We start from the raw sequence: 25620 nt of genomic DNA, 5'->3' as shown, positions 1-25620 counted from the left end.
GGCAGGCATATCTAACATGTCATAACCTAAATTCGAATATCTGTAATGACGTTTATATATCGAATAAAGTGCGTGCACGCTGTAGTTTGTAACTAATTTACGTTTTTCTCATGTAGTTCAATTATTGTCACCCTGTAATTACTACATTTTTCTCATATCTTGTATAACAGGTAGAATAGTTTTGTCATAGCAAAGAAGTTGCGTACAGTTGTGGATTTCGTTGCTGATGGGGTGGAGAGTGCAGTGGAGGTGAACCCATACCCACTGAATTCACTAGGTATGTGCAGGAGAACAGTGGGAGATTTTGAAATTGTATATGTACTTCGAAAAAAAATGAGTATATTGTTATACAGTGTACACGATTGAGATTGTCACTAATATATATACGAATTCAGCGTCAGGGCATTAGGGAATATTTAACATGCTAAAGACGACTGGTACGGGGTAAGGAAGAAAAATTTTGCCATCGGATTGGCACGTTGAGAGAGCGCGAGATTTCTCTAAAAATTTGGTGAAGGGTAGTATCTGAGAGTCTCAGTTTCGCGCCTCGCTGTTTCACTTCAATTTCTCGTGGTGTTCTTTATGCTCGCTTGCTTCCCAACACAAATCCATTGCGTCCAGCCTTCCACATTTCCAGTGAAGCTGAACTGTCCTTGATGTTTGTCTGGCTGTTTCAGGATTCACTTTGCGTTTCTTTTGTCTGCAGTCGCAGCGGTGCGAGGTTACGGGCAGCTGGGTCGAGGTCGCCATTCCACACCACACCGAGCACTTCTCCAGCCGCGATGCCACAGATGGTATGGCTTTGTTTTTGTGTCATGTTGCTCAGTCTGTTAAGAGAAATTTTGGACATATTCAGCAAAAACGTTTTCCGTATTCGTGAACGATAAGAAGTAAGCAATATTTCCGGAATCTGTTATCTGAGACGTACCACAGTGTACTCGTAATCCCAGAGCTACGTAAAACGAGCACATGTTGTATGGGCAACTGAAGTACATTTTGCTGCGCTTTGTCTTAGTGACGTTGAAACCCTCCCGTCTCCTCTATATCTCTTTTGTTACACAACCTTCCCTTCTACAATCACCTATGAAACCTTCCCTTAGGATTTCTATCTCTTGCTTAATAATAACAATTGAAATCTTCCCTTTGAAATTAATTCTCTTTCTCAATCTTCGCATACAGATTTAAATGCTGCTTATTAAAAGTTATTTTCTGATTATTTCGACGAAAGATAGAATGTGTCGTCGTCGAGGCCCTCAGTCGTTACCTGCAACAACCCATAACTGTTCCTTACCTTTTTTACTGCTACTGGATCGCCATCTGACTGCTACATCGAACTGCGACATGAATGCACTTACTCTGTTTTACTATACTCTATTAGCTGCTGGTGGGCTGTCATAATACGTGGCTGTATTTATTACCAAAGCTGACGTTATTCTTTAATAGCAAAGCTGTCGTTATTCTTTAATTAATTTGACTGAAGTTACGTAATTCATAGTTAAACTTTTTCTTGACAACAATAAAATTTTGCAAAGTTTTAAGTTGATGGTTTTTGGGTTGGATTATAATCAGTAATGCAATATTGCTGGCAAAAATTAATTATATTCTGAATGAAATGATTTTACAAACGTTCAAGTGTGACTTTTTACAATAATCTTACAACTAGCATTGCGCAAACATACCTTCAGTAGTCTTGAGGTTCTCAAAAAAAATAATTCAATAATATTAGTCCCTCTTATGATAATAGTTAGCTGCTGTCTCTGTACATCCGTTTATAATCTCTTTTAAATCGTAGCTGGTGGCTGGCAGACATACCGCTCTTCTCAACCTCTCGCTACAGACCTGCTACCGACTCGCTTCACGTCTCGCTTTCTACTGACTTCCTACGAACGCTAAAGTGCCGTCTCTCCCGCCAACAATGATTTCTGGTGCAGACAATTCCTGCTACCATTACAAAATGTATCAATGCGCGGTCTTTCCCGCTCTTTTCTTAAAATGTATCCATACGCGGTCCCTCCCGCCCTTTTTAAAACTATATCAATGTGCGGTCTCTCCTGCCAACAATACTTTGGTGCAGACATTCCCTACTACCACAATTATTTCCAACATGACAAATATTAATTATTCCTGCTTAATCCTATTAATAAAATATAAACATTTTTCATAAATTGCGGTTTGACAATAGACAATAGAAATATACATATCTTACAACGTCTGTATTCTAGGATTTCTTAATCTATTCCGTATTAATCAGCATCGATGTTTAATCACTTCATTTTGCTATTTCAAGTCTTTTCATTAGTACTCGACGATGATGAGCCGAGAAAAAATCTTGGCAAACGACATTCTATTCTTAGTCAAGGACGCGGTTCCTTCTAGTTCTCGCTGGCGCTACTAATTTAGCTGCAGTCATGGTGCCATCAACACTGGTTGGTCATCTGACGGCGTCCAAGTCATAGATCCTCAAGCTGCTGTCATCAAGACCAGGAATAAGAGCACGAGTTCTTTTCTTACACCAATACATAGGTCACATCTCACGTCCAGCGGGCAGTATATCGGAGCACCAAACGATCTCTCCATAGCCACAGCATAAGCTCTCTGAAATTCAGTTAAAAGCACAAATTTTATTCGCCGACGACGTCCGTGCACGTCTATATTGTTTACTTAACCACTTGAACGCTGCAAGTAACAACATCTCTTTCAGCAAGTGTTTTTATGCTCAGCGCGTAATTCTTGCTACTTCTACTTTGCAGTGCTTTAAATTGGTGCCCATTCTGCCTTGTATTTGTGCCATTCATATGTGATATTCTTCCGTCGCATCTTCCAAAGGGTATGGTTTTAATTTTCCAGTAGCGTATTTCAGTCTAATGCTTACTACTTAAGGCAGCTTGGTAATGGAAAGGGGCTTATTTAAAGTAAACGTAGCTTCCTCCGCTCACAATGCAATATTCTGAGAGGAAATAAACTGGTTGTGACGGATAGCTTATGCAGTTTTCAAGATGAATATTTTTCAGAGTGGAGACAAGCTGTACTGTTGTTCCACAAGGTTGAGTACTCGAACTGCTTCAGTTCTTACCACATATATGGTGCCGTGCTTCTTGACAGAGCGTGGGGGGAACGATGCAGGAGATCCGCACCACCTTACAGTACTAAGCAAGCTACTAATGGAGGTGGTTTGCCGTTGCCTTCTTCCGACCGTAATAGAGATGAATTACGATGATGAAGACGACACAACAACACCCAGTCATCTCGGGGCAGGTGAAAATCCCTGACCCCGCCGGGAAATCCGGGATCCCGTGCTCGGGAAGCGAGAACGCTACCGCGAGACCACGATTGCGGACTCTTACCATATACAGAAAAAGAACTTCCTTATTGCACTGGCAAAGCAGGATGACGCAGTCATCATAATCAAGTCTAATTGAGATGCAACAACAGAATCAACAACAAGTGAAGTATTTAGAAAAATCATTGATAGGTGCGCGATGCTTTGTCCATCACTTCACTTAGAAAGAAAATCTTTGTTCTTTTAATTCCGTAAACGACAGAATACGTTATCATCAATGACAACAGAGTATGGAAAAAGAAAATTTGTAAATCTGAGTGTTGAAAATTCCCGGCTATTGATAAAGACATGAATTGGAAATCACAACCAGTAGTTCCTATAAAATGCCTGATTATCTCTAGATATGACAGCTGTCTTAGGTGATCAAAGCATCAGAAAGGTAGCCTACTTTACATACATTTCCGTGCATTAGCATTATATGAATTAATTTTCTAGAATAACTCTACACATAGATATAAAGTATTCATTGACTGGAAATGTTATGTAAAGATGGCCTCCAGTCGGGTAGACCGTTCGCCGGGTGCAAGACTTTCGATTTGAAGCCACTTCGGCTACTTGCGCGTCGATGCGGATGAAATGATGATGATTAGGATAACACAAGACCCAGTCCTTGAGCGGAGAAAATCTCTGACCCAGCCGGGAATCAAACCCGGGCCCTTAGGATTGACATTCTGTCGCGCTGACCACTCAGCTACCGGGGCGGACTATGTAAAGACAGTATGTGGGAATAATTTATGGCGTTCCTCAAGGCAGCGCTATAGGCCCTCTGCTGTTCCTTATCTCAATAAACGATTTAGGAAACAATCTGAGCAGGCGCCTTGGGTTGTTTGCAGATGATGTTGGCATTTATCGTCTGTTAAAGTCATCAGAAGATCAAAACCAATTGCAAAACGATTTAGATAGGATATCCGTATGGTACGAAAAATTGCCAGTTGATCCTAAATAATGAAAAATTTGAGGTTATCCACACTAGTGCTAAAAGAAATCCGTTAAACTTCGGTTATACGATAAATCGATCAAATCTACATGCCGTAAATTCCTAGGAATTACAGTTGCGAACAACTTAAATTGGAAAGAAAACATAGAAAGTGTACAAATAACTCGCCAATCCAGAATCAAGATGTCCTAATAGTTAATAAGACGAGTGATTAATAAAATAAGCTTTTAATTGGTGTACAAATTTCTAAAGGTATAGCAGGATATCACGTCCTGTGTCTATGGCGCTACGAAATCTTGGTATAAGCATAAGTTGAACTAACAGATTTAAATGAGGCAAACCGTAAAACAGATTGTGCTTTTTCTTACACAGACTGCATGACGATACTCCACTAGCTTACTTCGAGTCTCAGTGCGACGGAGGTAAGCAATGTTGTCCACATAAATTACATAATAAAAGTTTTAAATGCTTCATTTCCGTGGTCGTGATTTCGTAGTTGCTGTACAGGCATTTTATTGATTTAAGTACCGTCTGTGCATTTTTCGCCATTGCACACAAGTTGTTTTATTGAGACGAAATGTCCTCAGTGGTGGGAGTGGCGTTGAGATCAGCCTATGATTCGCTATTTTGGCATAAATATGTATATTGCAAATCAAACGCAATGACGAACATAAACTTTGCGTGATAATGATCGTATGGCATTGTTAGCCGGGAGGCCCCATGCGGGGAAGTTCGGCCGCCGTATTGCAAGTTCTTTTTAGTTGAATCCACTTCGGCGTCTTTGCGCGTCATTGATGATTAAATGATGATGAACACACAACACCCAGTCATCACGAGGCAGAGAAAATCCCTGACCCCGCCGGGAATCGAACCCGGGACCCCGTGCGCGGGAAGCGAGAACGCTACCGCAAGACCACGAGCTGCGGACAACTATGCGTGATGATTGTTTACTATCGTTAAAACTAAATAAAAACATATTGCTCCATTTCAATATGGCGTCGTCAGTGTTACCACCATTCTAGTTGTTAGAATGGAAGACGCCCAGTGTCGCCTGAAACTATCGCTCCGGTCGCTTTGCTAGTATAACTGCACCAAATCTCTTGAAAACTCTCCAGAACTGTACGCTTTCAGCTAAGGCGGCTTCTTTTATTATCGTGGCTGCAAACCCTCAGAGCTGAACGCTAAAGGGAGAGAGAAAGTGTCATCATTCTTACGGTGTCAACCAAGCGCTTCATCAAAATTATGGGCCATCTGATGAATAAAACCACCTTTTGTACACTTTCGAATGATACTGAAAGTAAAGTTTCAAAACGATTCAGTGAATCGCAGTAGGATTTGGGAACTCTCATAGATTGTGGGTTCTGTTTGCATGGAAGTCGTAACTTCTATATTGTTTCATCTGGCTTAGTACAGGGATGAAAGGGCTAGAAACATACAAAAGCCAAAATCACAACAAAAGTGCAAAAAATCAAAGAGAATGTGATTTCTATACACAGAGTAATTCAAATGCCCCTATCTATCGGTTTTATGCAACCTGTAACACCTTCAAAAACCACATGCGACATTTTTGTATTCTCTCACTCACTATCTGCAAAGCGTTAGTTCTACAGCAAAAAAGAGTAGAGCCTATTTGTAGGAAATTTAATGCAGTTCAATTTTGTACTGGGCTGTGTTTTCTCTGGAGGCCCCAGTTTTCGTGTTATTCAGGAAAAACGGGTTTGAACATCACTTTCGTACGTTTTTCTCGAATAATTCGAGAACTACGGCCTCTAGCTAAACATTATCCCAGCACAATATTTAACTGCATAAAATTTTGTACAAAAAGGCCCCTTCCTTTTTTTCTGTAGGACTGTAGGCGTAGTGAGCGAGAGAATGTGCAAATCTTGTGGATGGTATTCGAAGGCGTTGTGGATTGCATAAATCCCAGCGGTAGGGGCAGCTGAGTACACAATTTTTCCAAGGCAAACTAAGTCTTAAATTATCAACGATCTTGTCCCAAAGTTTTATTTACTAATAAAGGCTGCAACCTGTCTCCACTGTTGTTCATATTATTCATGGATCATATGTTGAAAACAATAGACTGGCTGGGTGAGATTAAGATATGTGAACACAAAATAAGCAGTCTTGCATATGCGGATGACTTAGTTGTGATGGCAGATTCGATTGAAAGTTTGCAAAGTAATATTTCAGAGCTAGATCAGAAATGTAAGGACTATGGTATGAAGATTAGCATCTCCAAAACGAAAGTAATGTCAGTGGGAAAGAAATATAAACGGATTGAGTGCCAAATAGGAGGAACAAAGTTAGAACAGGTGGACGGTTTCAAGTACTTAGGATGCATATTCTCACAGGATGGCAACATAGTGAAAGAACTGGAAGCGAGGTGTAGCAAAGCTAATGTAGTGAGCGCTCAGCTACGATCTGCTCTCTTCTGCAAGAAGGAAGTCAGTACCAAGACTAAGTTATCTGTGCACCGTTCAATCTTTCGACCAACTTTGTTGTATGGGAGCGAAAGCTGGGTGGATTCAGGTTACCTTATCAACAAGGTTGAGGTTACGGATATGAAAGTAGCTAGGATGATTGCAAGTACTAGTAGATGGGAACAATGGCAGGAGGGTGTCCACAATGAGGAAATCAAAGAAAAACTGGGAATGAACTCTATAGATGTAGCAGTCAGGGCGAACAGGCTTAGATGGTGGGGTCATGTTACACGCATGGGAGAAGCAAGGTTACCCAAGAGACTCATGGATTCAGCAGTAGAGGGTAGGAGGAGTCGGGGCAGACCGAGGAGAAGGTACCTGGATTCGGTTAAGAATGATTTTGAAGTAATAGGTTTAACATCAGAAGAGGCATCAATGTTAGCACTGAATAGGGGATCATGGGGGAACTGTATAAGGGGGGCTATGCTCCAGACTGAACGCTGAAAGGCATAATCAGTCTTAAATGATGATGATGATGATGATGATGATGATGATAAATAGAAAGTAGTTTTTAGTTGAAACAAATTACATGTATCGAGGTATTTCGTCCTCATACATCGACTGCGATACTTCAACTGCTTCAGAATGTTTTCCAAAAAAAAAAAAAATGTCGCAAACTAAGTTAAGCAGCACTCACATGGCAGGTTTTGTGTGATTGTAGGACGGAAGCTATCCTCCACAAAAACACTTCCCCACGCTGCACACTTTTAAACTCTATGTAACAGTCCACACAGGTCTGTGGACGCCAACATTGACGATGCTTATTTATTTATTTATTTATTTATGCATTTATTTTACCTGGCAAGATGAGGGCCTTCAGGCCCTCTCTTACACCTAACCAGGCATACTCAGATTCAACAAATTTCAGTTTCTACAGAACATTAAGGACATATAACATGTTATACAGTATTAATGTTACAGAAAAAAATTAGAGATTATAAAAAGTAGTACAATGATAATTATAACAATCAAAAAATAATTATAACAATCAAGAATAATAATAATAGTAATGACTATGTATAGGAAAGTAAACATATTTTTCTTTTATGAATGTCAGTCCTATTGCTAGTTGGGAATTTTCTCGTTATATTCTTGCAGCTTGTGAGTTATTCTCATCAAGCAGAGACATAAGACGATAGAATGGGGTGAAAGAAATATAGAAGAGGTTCAAATGGTTCAAATGGTTCTGAGCACTATGGGACTCAACTTCTGAGGTCATTAGTCCCCTAGAACTTAGAACTAGTTAAACCGAACTAACCTAAGTACATCACAAACATCCATGCCCGAGGCAGGATTCGAACCTGCGACCGTAGCGGTCTTGCGGTTCCAGACTGCAGTGCCTTTAACCGCACGGCCACTTCGGCCGGCTTATAGAAGAGGTAGATAGCAACAAACAGAAATTCTTACAGCGACAAAAACCGCTCTATTTTAGCAATTACGTAGTTGGTATTAACAACAGCAAAGAATAAGTTTCTTAAGAGTCTCGTATCGCAAACTTTATACAAAGCACGAATTCATATGTGACATATCTTTTGATTTATCCTGGTTACAAAGTACATATTATTATATGACTAAGGTGTGTCTGAACCTGTGAATCCAAACCGAATATTTTTGTAAAGGTAATTAAAACCATTAATGTCATGCAGTGGTTTCGGTTCTCTTTCGGAAACGGCTGTTTAACGTTTGTAAATTACTGGTGTCTTTCGTCGTTCACAGTCACACACATTCCGACGTCGATCGATTATTAAGTTTTAACATCACATTTGGGCATTTTTTTTCCTTGAAAACCTGTAATAAAAAACAACACCCTGTAACTAATGTAAAATAAAAAGTTTATTTTTCTTTCGGGCTTAAGCCAGCGATTTCTTGGGCAACGCCGTAAGATGACATTTTCTTGGCTTATAGATTGAATATAGACTCAACTGTGACCTTGCTCGGTATAGAAAGTTTCCCAAACAATTGAAATCGTCTACTCGATAAGTAAACGCGAACATTTTTCCTGACTAAACTGACTGACTTTGTCGTAATGTCAGCAGCGATGTCGTGACAAGACGTAAGGTGTGCTGTACTGTATTCCAGCACAGCGGTGAAACGCTGCAAAGATGAGGTTAACCTCTGCTTTCTACTCTGGTCTGTTGGCTTCATAAATATGTGTGACGATCTCTCTCAAACACACAGTGTATGTTGGCGTTACAATAGCCATGTCCCTCGGCTGTATGAGTTTACGATATTGTACAGCGTTCGACATTCAGATCAAAGGAACGCGTTGACAATGCCCTGTTTTTTGGGGTCGAGATCCCGTTGTTGTCAGACATGGGCTGCAAACGAACTGTATTTGTGCTGTAGGCGAGACTGCCGAGTTTTGTAAGACAAACTGGAGATGTGTGTCAGCTGCTGAGGTTCGCTTGGATAGCATAGTTTGTAGGACGCTGCTCGAGAAAGACAGCGATGCAGTTCGAAGCCGAACCTGACATTAATTTTTAGCTTGTCACGAACAACTTACCCTAGACACAGTTTATTGAGGTAGTATCACAGTCTCTTACACTTTTTTTAAATGACATCACGTTTTCCATCGACTGTACTATTTATTACAGTTTCCACGATTGTAATTTCAACCTTAGATCATTTTCAAGTAATTAAATCTGCAATCAATACATGCACCAAAGTTAGACATACCACTGACAAAACTGCATATGTGTTTCACATTACATCCAAGAAAAATCTGTGTTAAAAGTTAGCCAAAAACTTTGAGTTAATTCTTACCCAGACTGTATTTCACCTTGTGAAAGTACCTAATTGTACATTCCATCGGGGGTCTGTTAAAAAAATGGGGCCACTGAAGGAGTAGGCACCATTTTAGCTTCCTTGGGCCACACTGGAAGAAGACGAGTATTTTTGGGCCGCACATGATATACTTAACACTAACAATAACGACTGAGAAAAAACGGACTGTCGGAGGTAGAGAGTTAACACGTTTAAGTAATTACTTTATGATTATTTATTCTATTAAAGCAAGATGGAATTAATTTAACATTTGATGTATGGGATTCCATTCATAATTTTATGTATAAGTAATTACAAATCGAGTTTATTATTTTGACATTTGACTCTGAATTTTGGAAACTGATGTAACGATTTTTCAGTTCTCAAGGTGTTCACAAGGGGTTCATCTGAGATTTTGGTACTATTTTTGCTCTTCATTTGCTTTACTCTTGAAAATAACTGTTCACATACGTACGTGCTTCCAAACAGACATATAAAATGCATGACTGTGCAGAAAGGGATTTGTTCAAATGTGTGTGAAATCTTATGGGACTTAACTGCTAAGGTCATCAGTCGAAGGGATTTGTCTCTGGGCAGGAGCGATCTGTAAAAGTCCAACAAAGGTACCGGTACATGATCGAATTTTTCTTTTAGTTGGATGTCAGACTGCAACTCTATGCCCTCCATATGAAAATCTTCTGGCAACGTATCTATATTATTTGTAAAAGATATAGCATTAAAAAAATTTTTGATAATTTTTCGAAAATCCTGAAATAAGTATGGCTGTGTTTTTCATCCCCTTTTTAGGGTTATGTTTGGCCAACGTGTTGAAAGATATTGTTCGCATTGACTTGCGCTCGCCATAACTACAGTTTCATTTGGAACCCTTTTAGTGTTTGACACACTGTACTGGTAAGTAGGTTTCTAACTTGAAGACGCCTGTTAAGTCACCTAAAGGTACCAAAAAAAAACTGCCACCCACTTGGCACCGTCAAGTTATGGCACACATTTTGCTTTTGATATCATGTACGGTTTCATATTATTAATTAGGCTATCGAATCTTTTTAGCATCTGACCTCGACTGAAGTATCTTACTTCTGTAAAATACATGATACGCCATATTCATTATCCAAACTTTTGAGTAATTCGTGAAATTGACGGGATTCAATCCGATAGGAAGATAGTCTCTGGACTGTCGAACGAAGAAACTGAATTGAATTAAACCTCATCTTTTTGTACCGATCATCTGCTATGATAGAAATTACACACGAATGTAAAAAGATTTCGTGAAATTCAGTTACATAGGCGTTCATGTTCATATGTGGCTTTTGTTGTAGCAGCGGATATGATATCAAATTAAACCTTTTACAACAGAATTATGGTAATGTTACATAGCAGACTACTTCTTTATCACAATTGGATAGAAATAACACAGTTGAAGTAGCCGCAAGATCACAGACCAGCGCGTCTGAACGAATTGGCCGGTTACAATAACGACACTCTGGGGTTTCAAGTATAGCAAGGGCGGCAATGTTAAGAACAGGATGGATCAGCGAGAGAATAACATCGTGTGGCGGGAGTTTCAGATCGAAAGCATTCATTTTATCAAAGTTAGATAAACGGATTTTTTTTATCGATCGTGTCACAGAAGCTCATTTCTTTCCGCATTCATACCTGCTTCAGGCCACATGCGGGCCGCTTGCCCTGGTCTATGTACAATGAGGTGACAAAAGTCACGTGATACCTGCTAATATCGTGTCGGACCTGCTTTTTCCCGGCGTAGTGTAGCAACTCGACGTGGAATGGACTCAAAAAGTCGTTGGAAGTGTGCTGCAGACAAATCGAACCATGATGTCTCTACAGCTGTCCATAATTGCGAAAGGGTTGCCGCTGCGAGATGTTGAGCACGAACTGACCTCTCGATTAGGTCCCAAAATATGTCATTCACAAAAATTCCATCATTGTTTGGGAACATGACCCCCATGAATGGCTGCAAATGGTCTCCAAGCAACCGAACATGGCCATTTCCAGACAATGATCCGTTCGGTTGGACAAGAGGACACAGACCTTTCCATGTAAATGCAGCCCACGCCGTTATGGAGCCATCACGATTTTACACAGTGCCTTGTTGACATCCTGGGTCCATGGCTTCTTGGGGTCTGTGCCACAATCGAACCCTACCATCAGCTCTTACCAGCTCAAATCGGGACTCATCTGACCAGACCACGGTTTTCCACTCGTCTAGGATCTAACAGATATGGTCACGAGCCCAGGAGAAGTGCTCCAGCCGATGTCATGCTCTGTCAGCGAAGGCACTCGTGTTGGTCAAGCTGCTGCCACAGCCCATTAACGCCAGATTTCGCTGCACTGACCTAACGGATACGTTCGTCCCACATTGATTTCTGCGGTTGTTTCACGCAGTGTTCCTACTCTGTTAGCACTGATAATTCTACGCAAACGCCGCAATTCCCGGCCGTAAGTGAAGGCCGTCGGCCGCCATGTTGTTCGTGCTGAGAGGTAGTGCCAGAAATTTGGTATCCTCGTTAGACTCTCGACTCTGTGTATCTCAGAATATTGAAATCTCGAACGATTTACGAAATGGATTGTTCCATGCTTCTAACTCCAACTACCATTCCGCGTTCAAAGTATGTTAATTCCGGTCGCGTCGGAAACATTTTCACTTGAATCACCTTAGTTACAACTGACAACGCCGCCAACGTACTGCCCTTTTATACCAAGTGTGCGCGATACTATCGCCATCTGTATATGTGCATCTAACCCGTGACTTTCGTCACCTTAGTGTAGACTGCCTATTTAGGCTCGAGAGCTGCTTGTGAGTCATCTACCGGAAATGAATACCCACAAAGACGGGCCGTGCCGATCGAGCAATTCGTGTGTCGTTATACGAGGTGCATTCAAGTTCTAAGGCCTCCGATTTTTTTTTCTAATTAACTACTCACCCGAAATCGATGAAACTGGCGTTACTTCTCGAAGTAATCGCCCTGCTGACGTACACATTTCTCACAACGCTGACGCCATGGCAGCGGCGAAGGCTTCTTTAGGAGTCTGTTTTGACCACTGGAAAATCGCTGAGGCAATAGCAGCACGGCTGGTGAATGTGCGGCCACGGAGATGTCTTTCATTGTTGGAAAAAGCCAAAAGTCACTAGGAGCCAGGTCAGGTGAGTAGGGAGCATGAGGAATCACTTCAAAGTTGTTATCACGAAGAAACTGTTGCGTAACGTTAGCTCGATGTGCGGGTGCGTTGTCTTGGTGAAACAGCACACGCGTAGCCCTTCCCGGACGTTTTTGTTGCAGTGCAGGAAGGAATTTGTTCTTCAAAACATATTCGTAGGATGCACCTGTTACCGTAGTGCCCTTTGGAACGCAATGGGTAAGGATTACGCCCTCGCTGTCCCAGAACATGGACACCGTCATCTTTTCAGCACTGGCGGTTACGCGAAATTTTTTTGGTGGCGGTGAATCTATGTGCTTCAATTGAGCTGACTGGCGCTTTGTTTCTGGATTGAAAAATGGCATCCATTGTCACGACCGACGAAAAGAAAGTCCCATTCATGCTGTCGTTGCGCATCAACATTGCTTGGCAACATGCCACACGGGCAGCCATGTGGTCATCTGTCAGCATTCGTGGCACCCACCTGGATGACACTTTTCGCATTTTCAGGCCGTCATGCAGGATTGTGTGCACAGAACCCACAGAAATGCCAACTCTGGAGGCGATCTGTTCAACAGTCATTCGGCGATCCCCCAAAACAATTCTCTCCACTTTCTCGATCATGTCATCAGACCGTCTTGTGCGAGCCCGAGGTTGTTTCTGTTTGTTGTCACACTATGTTCTGCCTTCATTAAACTCTCGCACCCGCGAACGCACTTTCGACACATCCATAACTCCATCACCACATGTCTCCTTCAACTGTCGATGAATTTCAATTGGTTTCACACCACGCAAATTCAGAAAACGAATGATTGCACGCTGTTCAAGTAAGGAAAACGTCGCCATTTTAAGTATTTAAAACAGTTCTCATTCTCGCCGCTGACGTTAAAATCCCGTCTGCCGTACGGTGCTGCCATCTCTGGGACGTATTGACAATGAACGTGGCCTCATTTTAAAACAATGCGCATGTTTCTACCTCTTTCCAGTCCGGAGAAAAAAAATCGGAGGCCTTAGAACTTGAATGCACCTATTAGAAGTGAGGGCAGTTACGCCATCTCTTTAGTAGGTATGGTTGAACTGTGTTTTGTTGCGTAACATGACTGTGGCTTTCGTTCGTCGGTAATGATTCAGACTGACGTTACTTGTAATCGTATAGTTCGCTCGTCACTGCATTTTCGGCTGTCTACGTACCTTCGATTTTGGTTTCCACATTCCACTGGGCAGTGATCTGCCTACCTCAGTGTTCAACTACGATGATTCACTTGTTCGTTTGTCTGATTTTGGTTATTCACGATTTACCCGTTTTTATGGAACAGGATATGCATTGCAAGTACAAAATAGTAGTTCTGGTACAATTCCTTCTTGATGTCCATTGTCGAATAGCATCAACAATTAAATTTTGATGTTGGCACAACAGAAAGAGCTATTATAATTTTATAGGTTTTCTATTGGCTCCATATAAAAGAGACATAATCAACACATGATGCAATATTATGCAGTTATTGATGGATGCATAATATTGCATAATGTGTTGATAAAAGAGACATAATCAACACATGATGCAATATTATGCAGTTATTGATGGATGCCCCCCCATGAACCATGGACCTTGCCGTTGGTGGGGAGGCTTGCGTGCCTCAGCGATACAGATGGCCGTACCGTAGGTGCAACCACAACGGAGGGGTATCTGTTGAGAGGCCAGACAAACATGTGGTTCCTGAAGAGGGGCAGCAGCCTTTTCAGTAGTTGCAGGGGCAACAGTCTGGATGATTGACTGATCTGGCCTTGTAACATTAACCAAAACGGCCTTGCTGTGCTGGTACTGCGAACGGCTGAAAGCAAGGGGAAACTACGGCCGTAATTTTTTCCCGAGGACATGCAGCTCTACTGTATGATTAAATGATGATGGCGTCCTCTTGGGTAAAATATTCCGGAGGTAAAATAGTCCCCCATTCGGATCTCCGGGCGGGGACTACTCAGGAGGACGTCGTTATCAGGAGAAAGAAAACTGGCGTTCTACGGATCAGAGCGTGGAATGTCAGATCCCTTAACCGGGCAGGTAGGTTAGAAAATTTAAAAAGGGAAATGGATAGGTTAAAGTTAGATATAGTGGGAATTAGTGAAGTTCGGTGGCAGGAGGAACAAGACTTTTGGTCAGGTGATTACAGGGTTATAAATACAAAATCAAATAGGGGTAATGCAGGAGTAGGTTTAATAATGAATAAAAAAATAGGAGTGCGGGTTAGCTACTACAAACAGCATAGTGAACGCATTATTGTGGCCAAGATAGACACAAAGCCCATGCCTACTACAGTAGTACAAGTTTATATGCCAACTACCTCTGCAGATGATGAAGAAATAGATGAAATGTATGACGAGATAAAAGAAATTATTCAGGTAGTGAAGGGAGACGAAAATTTAATAGTCATGGGTGACTGGAATTCGTCAGTAGGAAAAGGGAGAGAAGGAAACATAGTAGGTGAATATGGATTGGGGGGAAGGAATGAAAGAGGAAGCCGCCTTGTAGAATTTTGCACAGAGCATAACTTAATCATAGCCAACACTTGGTTCAAGAATCATAAAAGAAGGTTGTATACCTGGAAGAATCCTGGAGATACTAAAAGGTATCAGATAGATTATATAATGGTAAGACAGAGATTTAGGAACCAGGTTTTAAATTGTAAGACATTTCCTGGGGCAGATGTGGATTCTGACCACAATCTATTGGTTATGAACTGCAGATTGAAACTGAAGAAACTGCAAAAAGGTGGGAATTTAAGGAGATGGGACCTGGATAAACTGAAAGAACCAGAGGTTGTAGAGAGTTTCAGGGAGAGCATAAGGGAACAATTGACAGGAATGGGGGAAAGAAATACAGTAGAAGAAGAATGGGTAGCTCTGAGGGATGAAGTAGTGAAGGCAGCAGAGGATCAAGTAGGTAAAAAGACGAGGGCTGATAGAAATCCTTGGGTAACAGAAGAAATATTGAATTTAATTGATGAAAGGAGAAAATATAAAAATGCAGTAAATGAAGCAGGCAAAAAGGAATACAAACGTCTCAAAAATGAGATCGACAGGAAGTGCAAAATGGCTAAGCAGGGATGGCTAGAGGACAAATGTAAGGATGTAGAGGCTTGTCTCACTAGGGGTAAGATAGATACTGCCTACAGGAAAATTAAAGAGACCTTTGGAGAGAAGAGAACCACTTGTATGAATATCAAGAGCTCAAATGGCAACCCAGTTCTAAGCAAAGAAGGGAAGGCAGAAAGGTGGAAGGAGTATATAGAGGGTTTATACAAGGGCGATGTACTTGAGGACAATATTATGGAAATGGAAGAGGATGTAGATGAAGACAAAATGGGAGATAAGATACTGCGTGAAGAGTTTGATAGAGCACTGAAAGACCTGAGTCGAAACAAGGCCCCGGGAGTAGACAACATTCCACTTGAACTACTGATGGCCTCAGGAGAGCCAGTCATGAAAAAACTCTACCATCTGGTGAGCACGATGTATGAGACAGGCGAAATACCCTCAGACTTCAAGAAGAATATAATAATTCCAATCCCAAAGAAAGCAGGTGTTGACAGGTGTGAAAATTACCGAACTATCAGTTTAATAAGTCACAGCTGCAAAATACTAACGCGAATTCTTTACAGACGAGTGGAAAAACTGGTAGAAGCCGACCTCGGGGAAGATCAGTTTGGATTCTGTAGAAATGTTGGAACACGTGAGGCAATACTGACCTTACGACTTATCTTAGAAGAAAGATTAAGAAAAGGCAAACCTACGTTTCTAGCATTTGTAGACTTAGAGAAAGCTTTTGACAATGTTAACTGGAATACTCTCTTTCAAATTCTGAAGGTGGCAGGGGTAAAATACAGGGAGCGAAAGGCTATTTACAGTTTGTACAGAAACCAGATGGCAGTTATAAGAGTCGAGGGGCATGAAAGGGAAGCAGTGGTTGGGAAAGGAGTAAGACAGGGTTGTAGCCTCTCCCCGATGTTATTCAATCTGTATATTGAGCAAGCAGTAAAGGAAACAAAAGAAAAATTCGGAGTAGGTATTAAAATTCATGGAGAAGAAGTAAAAACTTTGAGGTTCGCCGATGACATTGTAATTCTGTCAGAGACAGCAAAGGACTTGGAAGAGCAGTTGAACGGAATGGACAGTGTCTTGAAAGGAGGATATACAATGAACATCAACAAAAGCAAAACGAGGATAATGGAATGTAGTCAAATTAAGTCGGGTGATGCTGAGGGAATTAGATTAGGAAACGAGACACTTAAAGTAGTAAAGGAGTTTTGCTATTTAGGGAGTAAAATAACCGATGATGGTCGAAGTAGAGAGGATATAAAATGTAGACTGGCAGTGGCAACGAAAGCGTTTCTCAAGAAGAGGAATTTGTTAACATCGAGTATAGGTTTAAGTGTCAGAAAGTCGTTTCTGAAAGTATTTGTATGGAGTGTAGCCATGTATGGAAGTGAAACATGGACGATAACTAGTTTGGACAAGAAGAGAATAGAAGCTTTCGAAATGTGGTGCTACAGAAGAATGCTGAAGATAAGGTGGGTAGATCACGTAACTAATGAGGAGGTGTTGAATAGGATTGGGGAGAAGAGAAGTTTGTGGCACAACTTGACTAGAAGAAGGGATCGGTTGGTAGGACATGTTTTGAGGCATCAAGGGATCACAAATTTAGCATTGGAGGGCAGTGTGGAGGGTAAAAATCGTAGAGGGAGACCAAGAGATGAATACACTAAGCAGATTCAGAAGGATGTAGGTTGCAGTAGATACTGGGAGATGAAGAAGCTTGCACAGGATAGAGTAGCATGGAGAGCTGCATCAAACCAGTCTCAGGACTGAAGACCACAACAACAACAATTGATGGATGTAAAGAGCATGATCCTAGTGTCTTCATATTTCGGGCATTGAAATAAAATGTAGTTTTTTGCCTCCAAATGTCGTTATCATCGCAGTCGCAGGTAGAGGAAAGGGTTATAAGTACTTGAAATACATGTACTGGAATGGTTAGGGTTAGGTTAGTGTGTTTTAACGTCCCGTCGACAACGAGGTCATTAGAGACGGAGCGCAAGCTCAGATTAGGGAAAGATTGGGAAGGAAATCGGCCGTGCCCTTTCAAAGGAACCATCCCGGCATTTGCCTGAAACGATTTAGGGAAATCACGGAAAACCTAAATCAGGATGGCTGGAGACGGGATTGAACCGTTGTCCTCCCGAATGCGAGTCCAGTATGCTTGCTAACCACTGCGCCACCTCGCTCGGTTTACTGGAATGATCCATGATTTTATTTAATTCTGCTTATCGCCGGGGACCGTAGTTGAACTCAAACTAAGGTCTACTAGTGAGTTGTGGTTCAATTTTGGAAGTCTTGTTCTTAAATTTGGAAGTCCAAGATCAATCTTCTTGCCGGAATACGAGCGCTCGCTTGCGAATTATGTGACAACATCCCGCAAAAGGAAGTTTTATGGCTAATGGCGTCCCATGGTGTGCAGTTTGCTTGGTCAAGTCGTCTGCTTTTTCATTTCATTAAATTCCAAGGTGGGCTTTAGTCCACACAAATGTTTGCTTTTGCCCCAAAGGCGTTACTAGTACAGAGATAGAATTTTAAGTAAATACTCATTTATGTTTATTGAGAATTTAGCCCTCGATATCTTTGAATCCTATAGAATTACGAAGGAAGAGTATGTAAGGTTCATGTAACGTTGTACCACTTTCATGATCATTGTTTATATCGTATGTGATACACAACCAAGAGTCAGATCATAAAGCAAAGGTTCCCAAGGATGGAATGCCCTAGAACAGCCTTCCTGCCGGTTTGTAGTAGGTTTCCGAAATTACTGTAAACGAAACTGGAATGATTCAATCGTAAGGCTACTGCTGACATGACGGAAGATGGCTGTACGTATATTCGTGCGGGAAACCGGGAGGATCACCAATCGCTATCCTTAGTCCTAGCAGATGTAAACAATGCGTCTACACTCTACAGAAAACAGCGCATTCAAGAAAATACAGAGGCATTCAGTTCCGGTAGGTTACTAATAATGACTGGAACAATAATCATGATTATTATCGATCACTTGTAATGCAGAATAAGAGGAAAATCGTAAAACTTACATTATTGTAACGTTTCCTACTTTCAGACTCGATAAAAACTGAGTCCCCATTAAATCACGCCACAAATTCAGCTTGTGGATTTCATCAATATCATGCCATGAATTTTAATGACTGCAACCAGTTCCAGGTTTCTGGTTCCAGAGGTCACCGGGTTTTGCCATGTAAATATTGGTAAGTAAAAAAAAATTATAGGAAAATATTTGTTTCATAAACAGCTTACTAAAGACACTCACAGTAACACCTGATACTGGCCATGTTTATACACTATTGCCAGCCTACATCTGGATGGCATTAACAGAACTTAAAAGGACTGCAGGTCTACACGACCTATCACAAAATCAATCACCTCTGAAGAGGCGCTTAGTTTCTTCCAACCAGTTTAAGGGATGTGAGCTCACAAAACAAAATATGAACATGAATTTAATAAGAGTATTAAGATGCCGGAAGGCTGGTGCTAGAGTTTTTCCTTGCGTAATAAATTCGTTAGAGATTGTACTAATGTGGTAGCAACTATCTTGAGCCCACTATTATCTCCACTAATCTGTCTGCATCTTAGCATTAAGACTTTGAAATTTTTATAAAATTAAAAATGACAGAGAATTGAGTTTCAACGTGTCTCATCTTAAAGGAATTTTGGTACTGATTCCTAAACTAGTCTTAGATTTTGTGAGTCTATAATAATTCCGAAGTTATGGAGAATTTGATGTTATCATTTATATTTGAGTAATATTAATTTAGCTGATACGTTTCGCTTGCAGTTATGTTAGTAAAACATGACTTTTGTCCTCCATCTGTAGCTTCACACTGTGTACATGAACATTTACGAATAGGTGTCTCAACGATATCTCGGATATTCATTTCCTTATGGACCCGAAGCACAAAGCATAATTTTGTAGCTCTGCACTGCTCAGTTGTATCTAAGATCCACACCATTTATGCAGTAGTAATACTTCTTAATCGTAGGTGTATTGGCAGTTTTATCTGAGCCTCAAGCCACAGAATAGGCTTAATCAAAATGATAACGAGGACCATGAAGTGTTCGAATAGGTCATAATTGTGTTTGTGCACTTAGTATCTAGTCTTTATGTTCTGATTCCAGTTTCAAATTAATTAAAAACTTTGCCGGCCGTTGTGGCCGAGCGGTTCTAGGCGCTTCAGTGCGGAACCGCGCTGCTGCTACGGTCGCAGGTTCGAATCCTGCCTCGGGAGCATAGACGTGTGTGATGTTCAAAGGTTTCTTTTTTTTTTTTTTTTTTTTCATCAGTCTACTGACTGGTTTGATGCGTGATGCGGCCCGCCACGAATTCCTGTGCTAACCTCACCTCTTCATCTCAGAGTAGCATTTGCAACTTACGTCCTCAATTATTTGGTGGATGTATTCCAATCTCTGTCTTCCTCTACAGTTTTTGCCCTCTACAGCTCCCTCTAGTACCATGGAAGTCATTCCCTCATGTCTTATCAGATGTCCTATCATCCTGTCCCTTCTCCTTATCAGTGTTTTCCACATATTCCTTTCCTCTCCGATTCTGCGTAGAACCTCCTCATTCCTTACCTTATCAGTCCTAATTTTCAACATTCGTCTATAGCACCACATCTCAAATGCTTCGATTCTCTTCTGTTCCGGTTTTCCCACAGTCCATGCTTCACTACCATACAATGCTGTACTCCAGACGTACATCCTCAGAAATTTCTTCCTCAAATTAAGGCCGGTATTTGATATTAGTAGACTTCTCTTGGCCAGAAATGCCTTTTTTGCCATAGCGAGTCTGCTTTTGATGTCCTCCTTGCTCCGTCCGTCATTGGTTATTTTACTGCCTAGGTAGCAGAATTCCTTAACTTCCTTGACTTCGTGACCATCAATCCTGATGTTAAGTTTCTCGCTGTTGTCATTTCTACTACTTCTCATTACCTTCGTCTTTCTCCGATTTACTCTCAGACCATACTGTGTATTCATTAGACTGTTCATTCCGTTCAGCAGATCATTTAATTCTTCTTCTCTTTCATTCAGGATAGCAATGTCATCAGCGAATCGTATCATTGATATCCTTTCACCTTATATTTTAATTCCACTCCTGAACCTTTCTTTTATTTCCATCATTGCTTCCTCGATGTACAGATTGAAGAGTAGGGGCGAAAGCCTATAGCCTTGTCTTACACCCTTCTTAATACGAGCACTTCGTTCTTGATCGTCCACTCTTATTATTCCCTCTTGGTTGTTGTACATATTGTATATGACCCGTCTCTCCCTATAGCTTACCCCTACTTTTTTCAGAATCTCGAACAGCTTGCACCATTTTATATTGTCGAATGCTTTTTCCAGGTCGACAAATCCTATGAAAGTGTCTTGATTTTTCTTTAGCCTTGCTTCCATTATTAGCCGTAACGTCAGAATTGCCTCTCTCGCCCCTTTACTTTTCCTAAAGCCAAACTGATCGTCACCTAGCGCATTCTCAATGTTCTTTTCCATTCTTCTGTTGTTGGGTTTAAGTAGTTCTAAGTCTTGGGGACTGATGACCTCAGATGGTAAGTCCCATAGTGCTTAGAGTCATTTGAACCAATTACAAACTTCGCAGCTGTCAAAAGACACTACAGTCACTAGCATATACATGGAAATTTTGTGAATTAACATTAACAGTAAAATATAATCCTAAATATTAATTAACATCTCATAACATAAAGTGGTTACGTTATTCTTTCATAGGAAATATAAGATGTTGAGACCTGGTGAAAAAAAAAACAAGTGAGACCTTTGAAGCTGGTGGTTTGTCCATAAAACAGATTTTCACAAGCGTGTATTTTTTGCGAAACTTTGTTTCTGTGCTTTGGGCCCTTATGCCTCAATTGAATATTAAAATTCCATAACGCCTTTCTTAGTTAAGGTGAGATACAATTTTGGAATAAGTCAAATGAATTATAGTCATTAGCTGTTATAGATCCTCAGTTCATTGTAGCAAGATGAGTTAAACTGGTTTCAACAATCGAAATATGGATTTCTTACAGGACTACGAAAACACAATTTCAGAAAGTCTGTATGGTATCTACGGTATGAGCAAGCAGTCAGCAACGTTGTGCTGTTGTTATAGATGTACAAGACAAAATGAAATTCACTTGATATAAATTTAGGCCAAGGTCAAAGTGTTTGTTGCTAAATGTCGCAATCGACTTTCCTTCGACAATCGATTATGAATTATACCACACTCTTCTTGAACTTTTAACCACATACACCCAGAGATTGCGACATCGATGCGGCCTTCATTCGTGAAGTCACTATTACTGCAGATATTATGCAAATACTGCTAAATGTCGCAATGTCGCAGTCGACTTTCCTTCGACAATCGATTATGAATTATACCACACTCTTCTCGAACTTTTAACCACATACACCCAGAGATTGTGACATCGATGCGGCCTTCATTCGTGAAGTCACTATTACTGCAGATATTATGCAGATACTTTAACGTGGCAGTCTTGGGAGGGGTGTTTTGATTTTGAACTGTGTTTCCATAAGATACGGTCAGAGGTCAGGCCTGAACTTCCACGTTTACAATACTGCCTTCCCAACCACGGAGTTGCGCAGCAGTTACGAAAAGGTATTTTGTTTACCTCACTTTGCCTTGGGTGGTATGTTACTCGCTGTTTTCCTTTCTTGTTTTCAAATGTGTGGAAACACTAATCCCGGTCCATATGAGGTCTGAGTACGGCTCCAACAGCAGAAGGAATCGGCGATCCTTTCGCAAAAGCACAGAACTGGAGTATAGGCGAGGGCTAGGACTATAGTATAGGCCGCCAGCCAATGAGAGCGAGATGGGGTTTGTTACCCCACACCGCTTCCCGCCCCTCGGGCAGTCTATTCTAGTTTCTTTGTTTCCCGACTGCTACGCTATGGTGTTAAGGATGAACCGGATTCGGCCAATGACAGGACGCGTAGCCACTTAGCACGGCGACAATGTCCACGTGCATGTTGAAACCTGACGAGTTTGTAGTTTCTGAACAATGGATGCCGACGCGACGGCATGTGAGTTGGCAGTATACGGTGTCAGTCGTTCGATGCAGACACTCCACACCCGTTTCAATGCTCCAGTACCGAGACAACGCCAGGAAAGAAACTGTGCAGTCTATAAACGGAGGAAGAAGGAAGAGTGACACGTCCAGTCGACGGCTACGTCATTGGAGACCAAACACAAACTTGTATTGGCCAAGGATGGGGAATAAATCGGCGGTCTTTTCAAAATAACCGTCCCAGCAGTTGCCTTAAGCGATTTAGGGAAATGACGGAAAACCGTAATCAAAATGTCGGGACAGGGATCTGACCGCCTACTTCCCGAATTGGAGCCTGGTGTCTTATTATTCATTGCACCTTATAACTTGACTTGTCTGGTGATTTACGTCCACGGGGGAAAGTTGGCGGTCATCAATTCTTGCGGTCTCGGTTTTCCCACATTCCATGTTTCGCTACCATATAATGCTGTGCTCCAAATTTACATTCTCGGAAATTTCTTCCTCAAAGTAAAGCCTAAGTTTGATACTAGCAGACTTCTCTTGCCCAGGAATAGCATTTTTGATAGTGTGAGTCTGCTCTTTATGCCTCCTTGCTCCGTCCGTCATAGGTTATGTTGCTGTCTAGACAGCAGCATTCCTTAACTTCATCCACTTCGTGATTACCGATCCCGATGTTAAGGTTCTCTCTGTTCTCATTTCTGCTACTTCTCATTACTTTCGTCTTCCTTCAATTTACTCTCAGTCCCTATTATGCACTCATTAGACTTTCGTTTCATTCAACAGATCCTATAATTCTTCTGTACTTTCCCTGAGGATAGCAATGTCATCAGCGAATCTTAACATTGATATCCTTTCAGCTAGAATTTTAATCCCATCCTTGATCCTCTCTTTGATTTCCTTCATTGCTTCTTCGACGTATAGACCAAACACCAGGGGCTAAAGACTACATCCCTAACACCATTTTAATCCGACAACTTCGTTCTTGGTCTTATACTCTTACTTTTCCCTCTAGGTGCTTGTACATACTGTATATTACCCCTCTTTTCCTACAGCTTACCCCTATTTTTCTTAGGATTTCGAACATCTTGCACTATTTTACATTGTCGAACACTTTTTCCAGGTCGACAAATCCTGTGAAGGTGTCTTGATTTTTCTATAGTCTTACTTCCATTAGCAACCGCGACGTCAGAACTGCCTCTGTGGTGCCTTTACCTTCCCTAAAGCGAAACTCATCGTCATCTAACACACCCTCAATTTTCTTTTCCTTTCTTCTATATGATGTTCTTACCAGCAATTTGGATGCATGAGCTGTTAAGCTGATTGTGCGATAATTCTCACACTTGTAGGATCTTTTAATCTTGGGAATTGTGTGGATGATGTTTATCGGAAAGTCTTATGCTATATAGCCAGTCCCGTACAGTCTTCATACCAACGTGAATAGCAGTGCTGTTGCCACTTCCCCCAATGTTTCGAGAAATTTGGTTGGAATGATATGTATCCCTAATGCTTTATTTGATTTTAAGTCTCCCAAAGCGCTTCTGATTCTAATACTGGATCCCCATCTCTTTCCTGTCGACTCCTGTTTCTTCTTCGACCACGTGATCAGACAAGTCGTCCCCCTCGCAGAGGCCTTCGGTGTACTCTTTCCACCTATCCATTTTTTTATAAAGCTTTGTTATGACAAGTCGCGTTTCGGGCTTTCACCCATCTTCAATTGACGAAATATATTTATGTCTTCGCCAATACAACGTTTTTGTCGATCGTATTTTGAAAGCTGCAGCTGCTTTTGTTCTGAAACTTGTAGCGCATCTTTCGCCTTTTATGCATAACACGAAACGTTATCATTGTTGCAGCACAACATTCACCATGTTGTATTGAATGTATTGCGCCTGATGAAGATGGGTGAAAGCCCAAAACGCTTCTCGGCATAAATAAAGCTGCAGAAAAAGTGGTTGGTCGCTGTATATCTTCAAGAAATTCTCCGCGAGCCCATAAGCTTATTGCTGCTAGTAGCCTTGCCACGTTGAATACACCGGTTCCCTCAGATCCAACGTCGGGCGTGGATGGTTAATCTCTATAGTACGTCACGCTCTGTTACCAGCGTTTTTTTTCCCTTTGGGGCAAAGTACCTGATTACAAAACTTTGTGCCAGTGTCCAGGATGACATTTCATATCTGTCCGTTGTGTCTCATAAAATAAGGGCATGTGACCCTGTCGTGGTGATCCGTTCGTCGATGGGGACATTTAGCTTGGCGGTCCCTTTGATGTTCTTCGAGAGGAATAGGCTATGTGTCGGAGCCTGGTTCCACCCTCTCCCTTCTCCCAGCATCATACAACGAAAACATGACTCCACCCTGCACACGCAATCATTACACATATCGGATACACTTAACAGACACCTCTCACACTTCACGAATGAATGGTGCCGGTGTGCGCGAAGGATAGGAAAAATCCTTCTAATAAGGCGCCTGAACCTTCCCTTCAGTGTCACTCAGCTAACCATGCCGTACCACTCTACTTTTCTAATACCTGTTGCTGGTAAACTATCCGGAATGTCCTCTGAACTTCGATTATTCTGAGTTATTTTTCTTGACAGTGTAATTTTTACAAATATTGTTCTATAATTAATTATTCTATGTCAGTGTTACTTTTACACATGTAAGGCATCAACTCCGAGTCTTGTAACAAACGAATGCATTGGTTTTCAGAACTTAAGTCAGACAATGCAGCTTCTTCGAACTTAATCAAGGTCAGTTTTCGGTTTTGTGCCGCTACCGCCCAGGTCTGTACACC

At 41.3% G+C, this 25620-nt stretch overlaps 1 protein-coding gene across 1 annotated transcript in view; it reads left to right on the top strand.

The window, feature by feature from the left end:
• LOC126187871 (uncharacterized) overlaps positions 1–25620 on the top strand; it is a 332017-nt gene that overhangs the window by 26193 nt on the left and 280204 nt on the right. Inside the window, exon 2 of the mRNA XM_049929201.1 lies at positions 707–794. Coding sequence (XP_049785158.1) covers positions 783–794 — 12 coding nt within the window. The 5' untranslated portion in view covers positions 707–782. The remainder of the gene's footprint in view (positions 1–706; positions 795–25620) is intronic.

The sequence above is a fragment of the Schistocerca cancellata genome, chromosome 5 (assembly GCF_023864275.1).
Source record: "Schistocerca cancellata isolate TAMUIC-IGC-003103 chromosome 5, iqSchCanc2.1, whole genome shotgun sequence".
NCBI classification, from domain to species: domain Eukaryota; kingdom Metazoa; phylum Arthropoda; class Insecta; order Orthoptera; family Acrididae; genus Schistocerca; species Schistocerca cancellata.
This window is presented reverse-complemented; position numbering and strand designations above follow the sequence as displayed.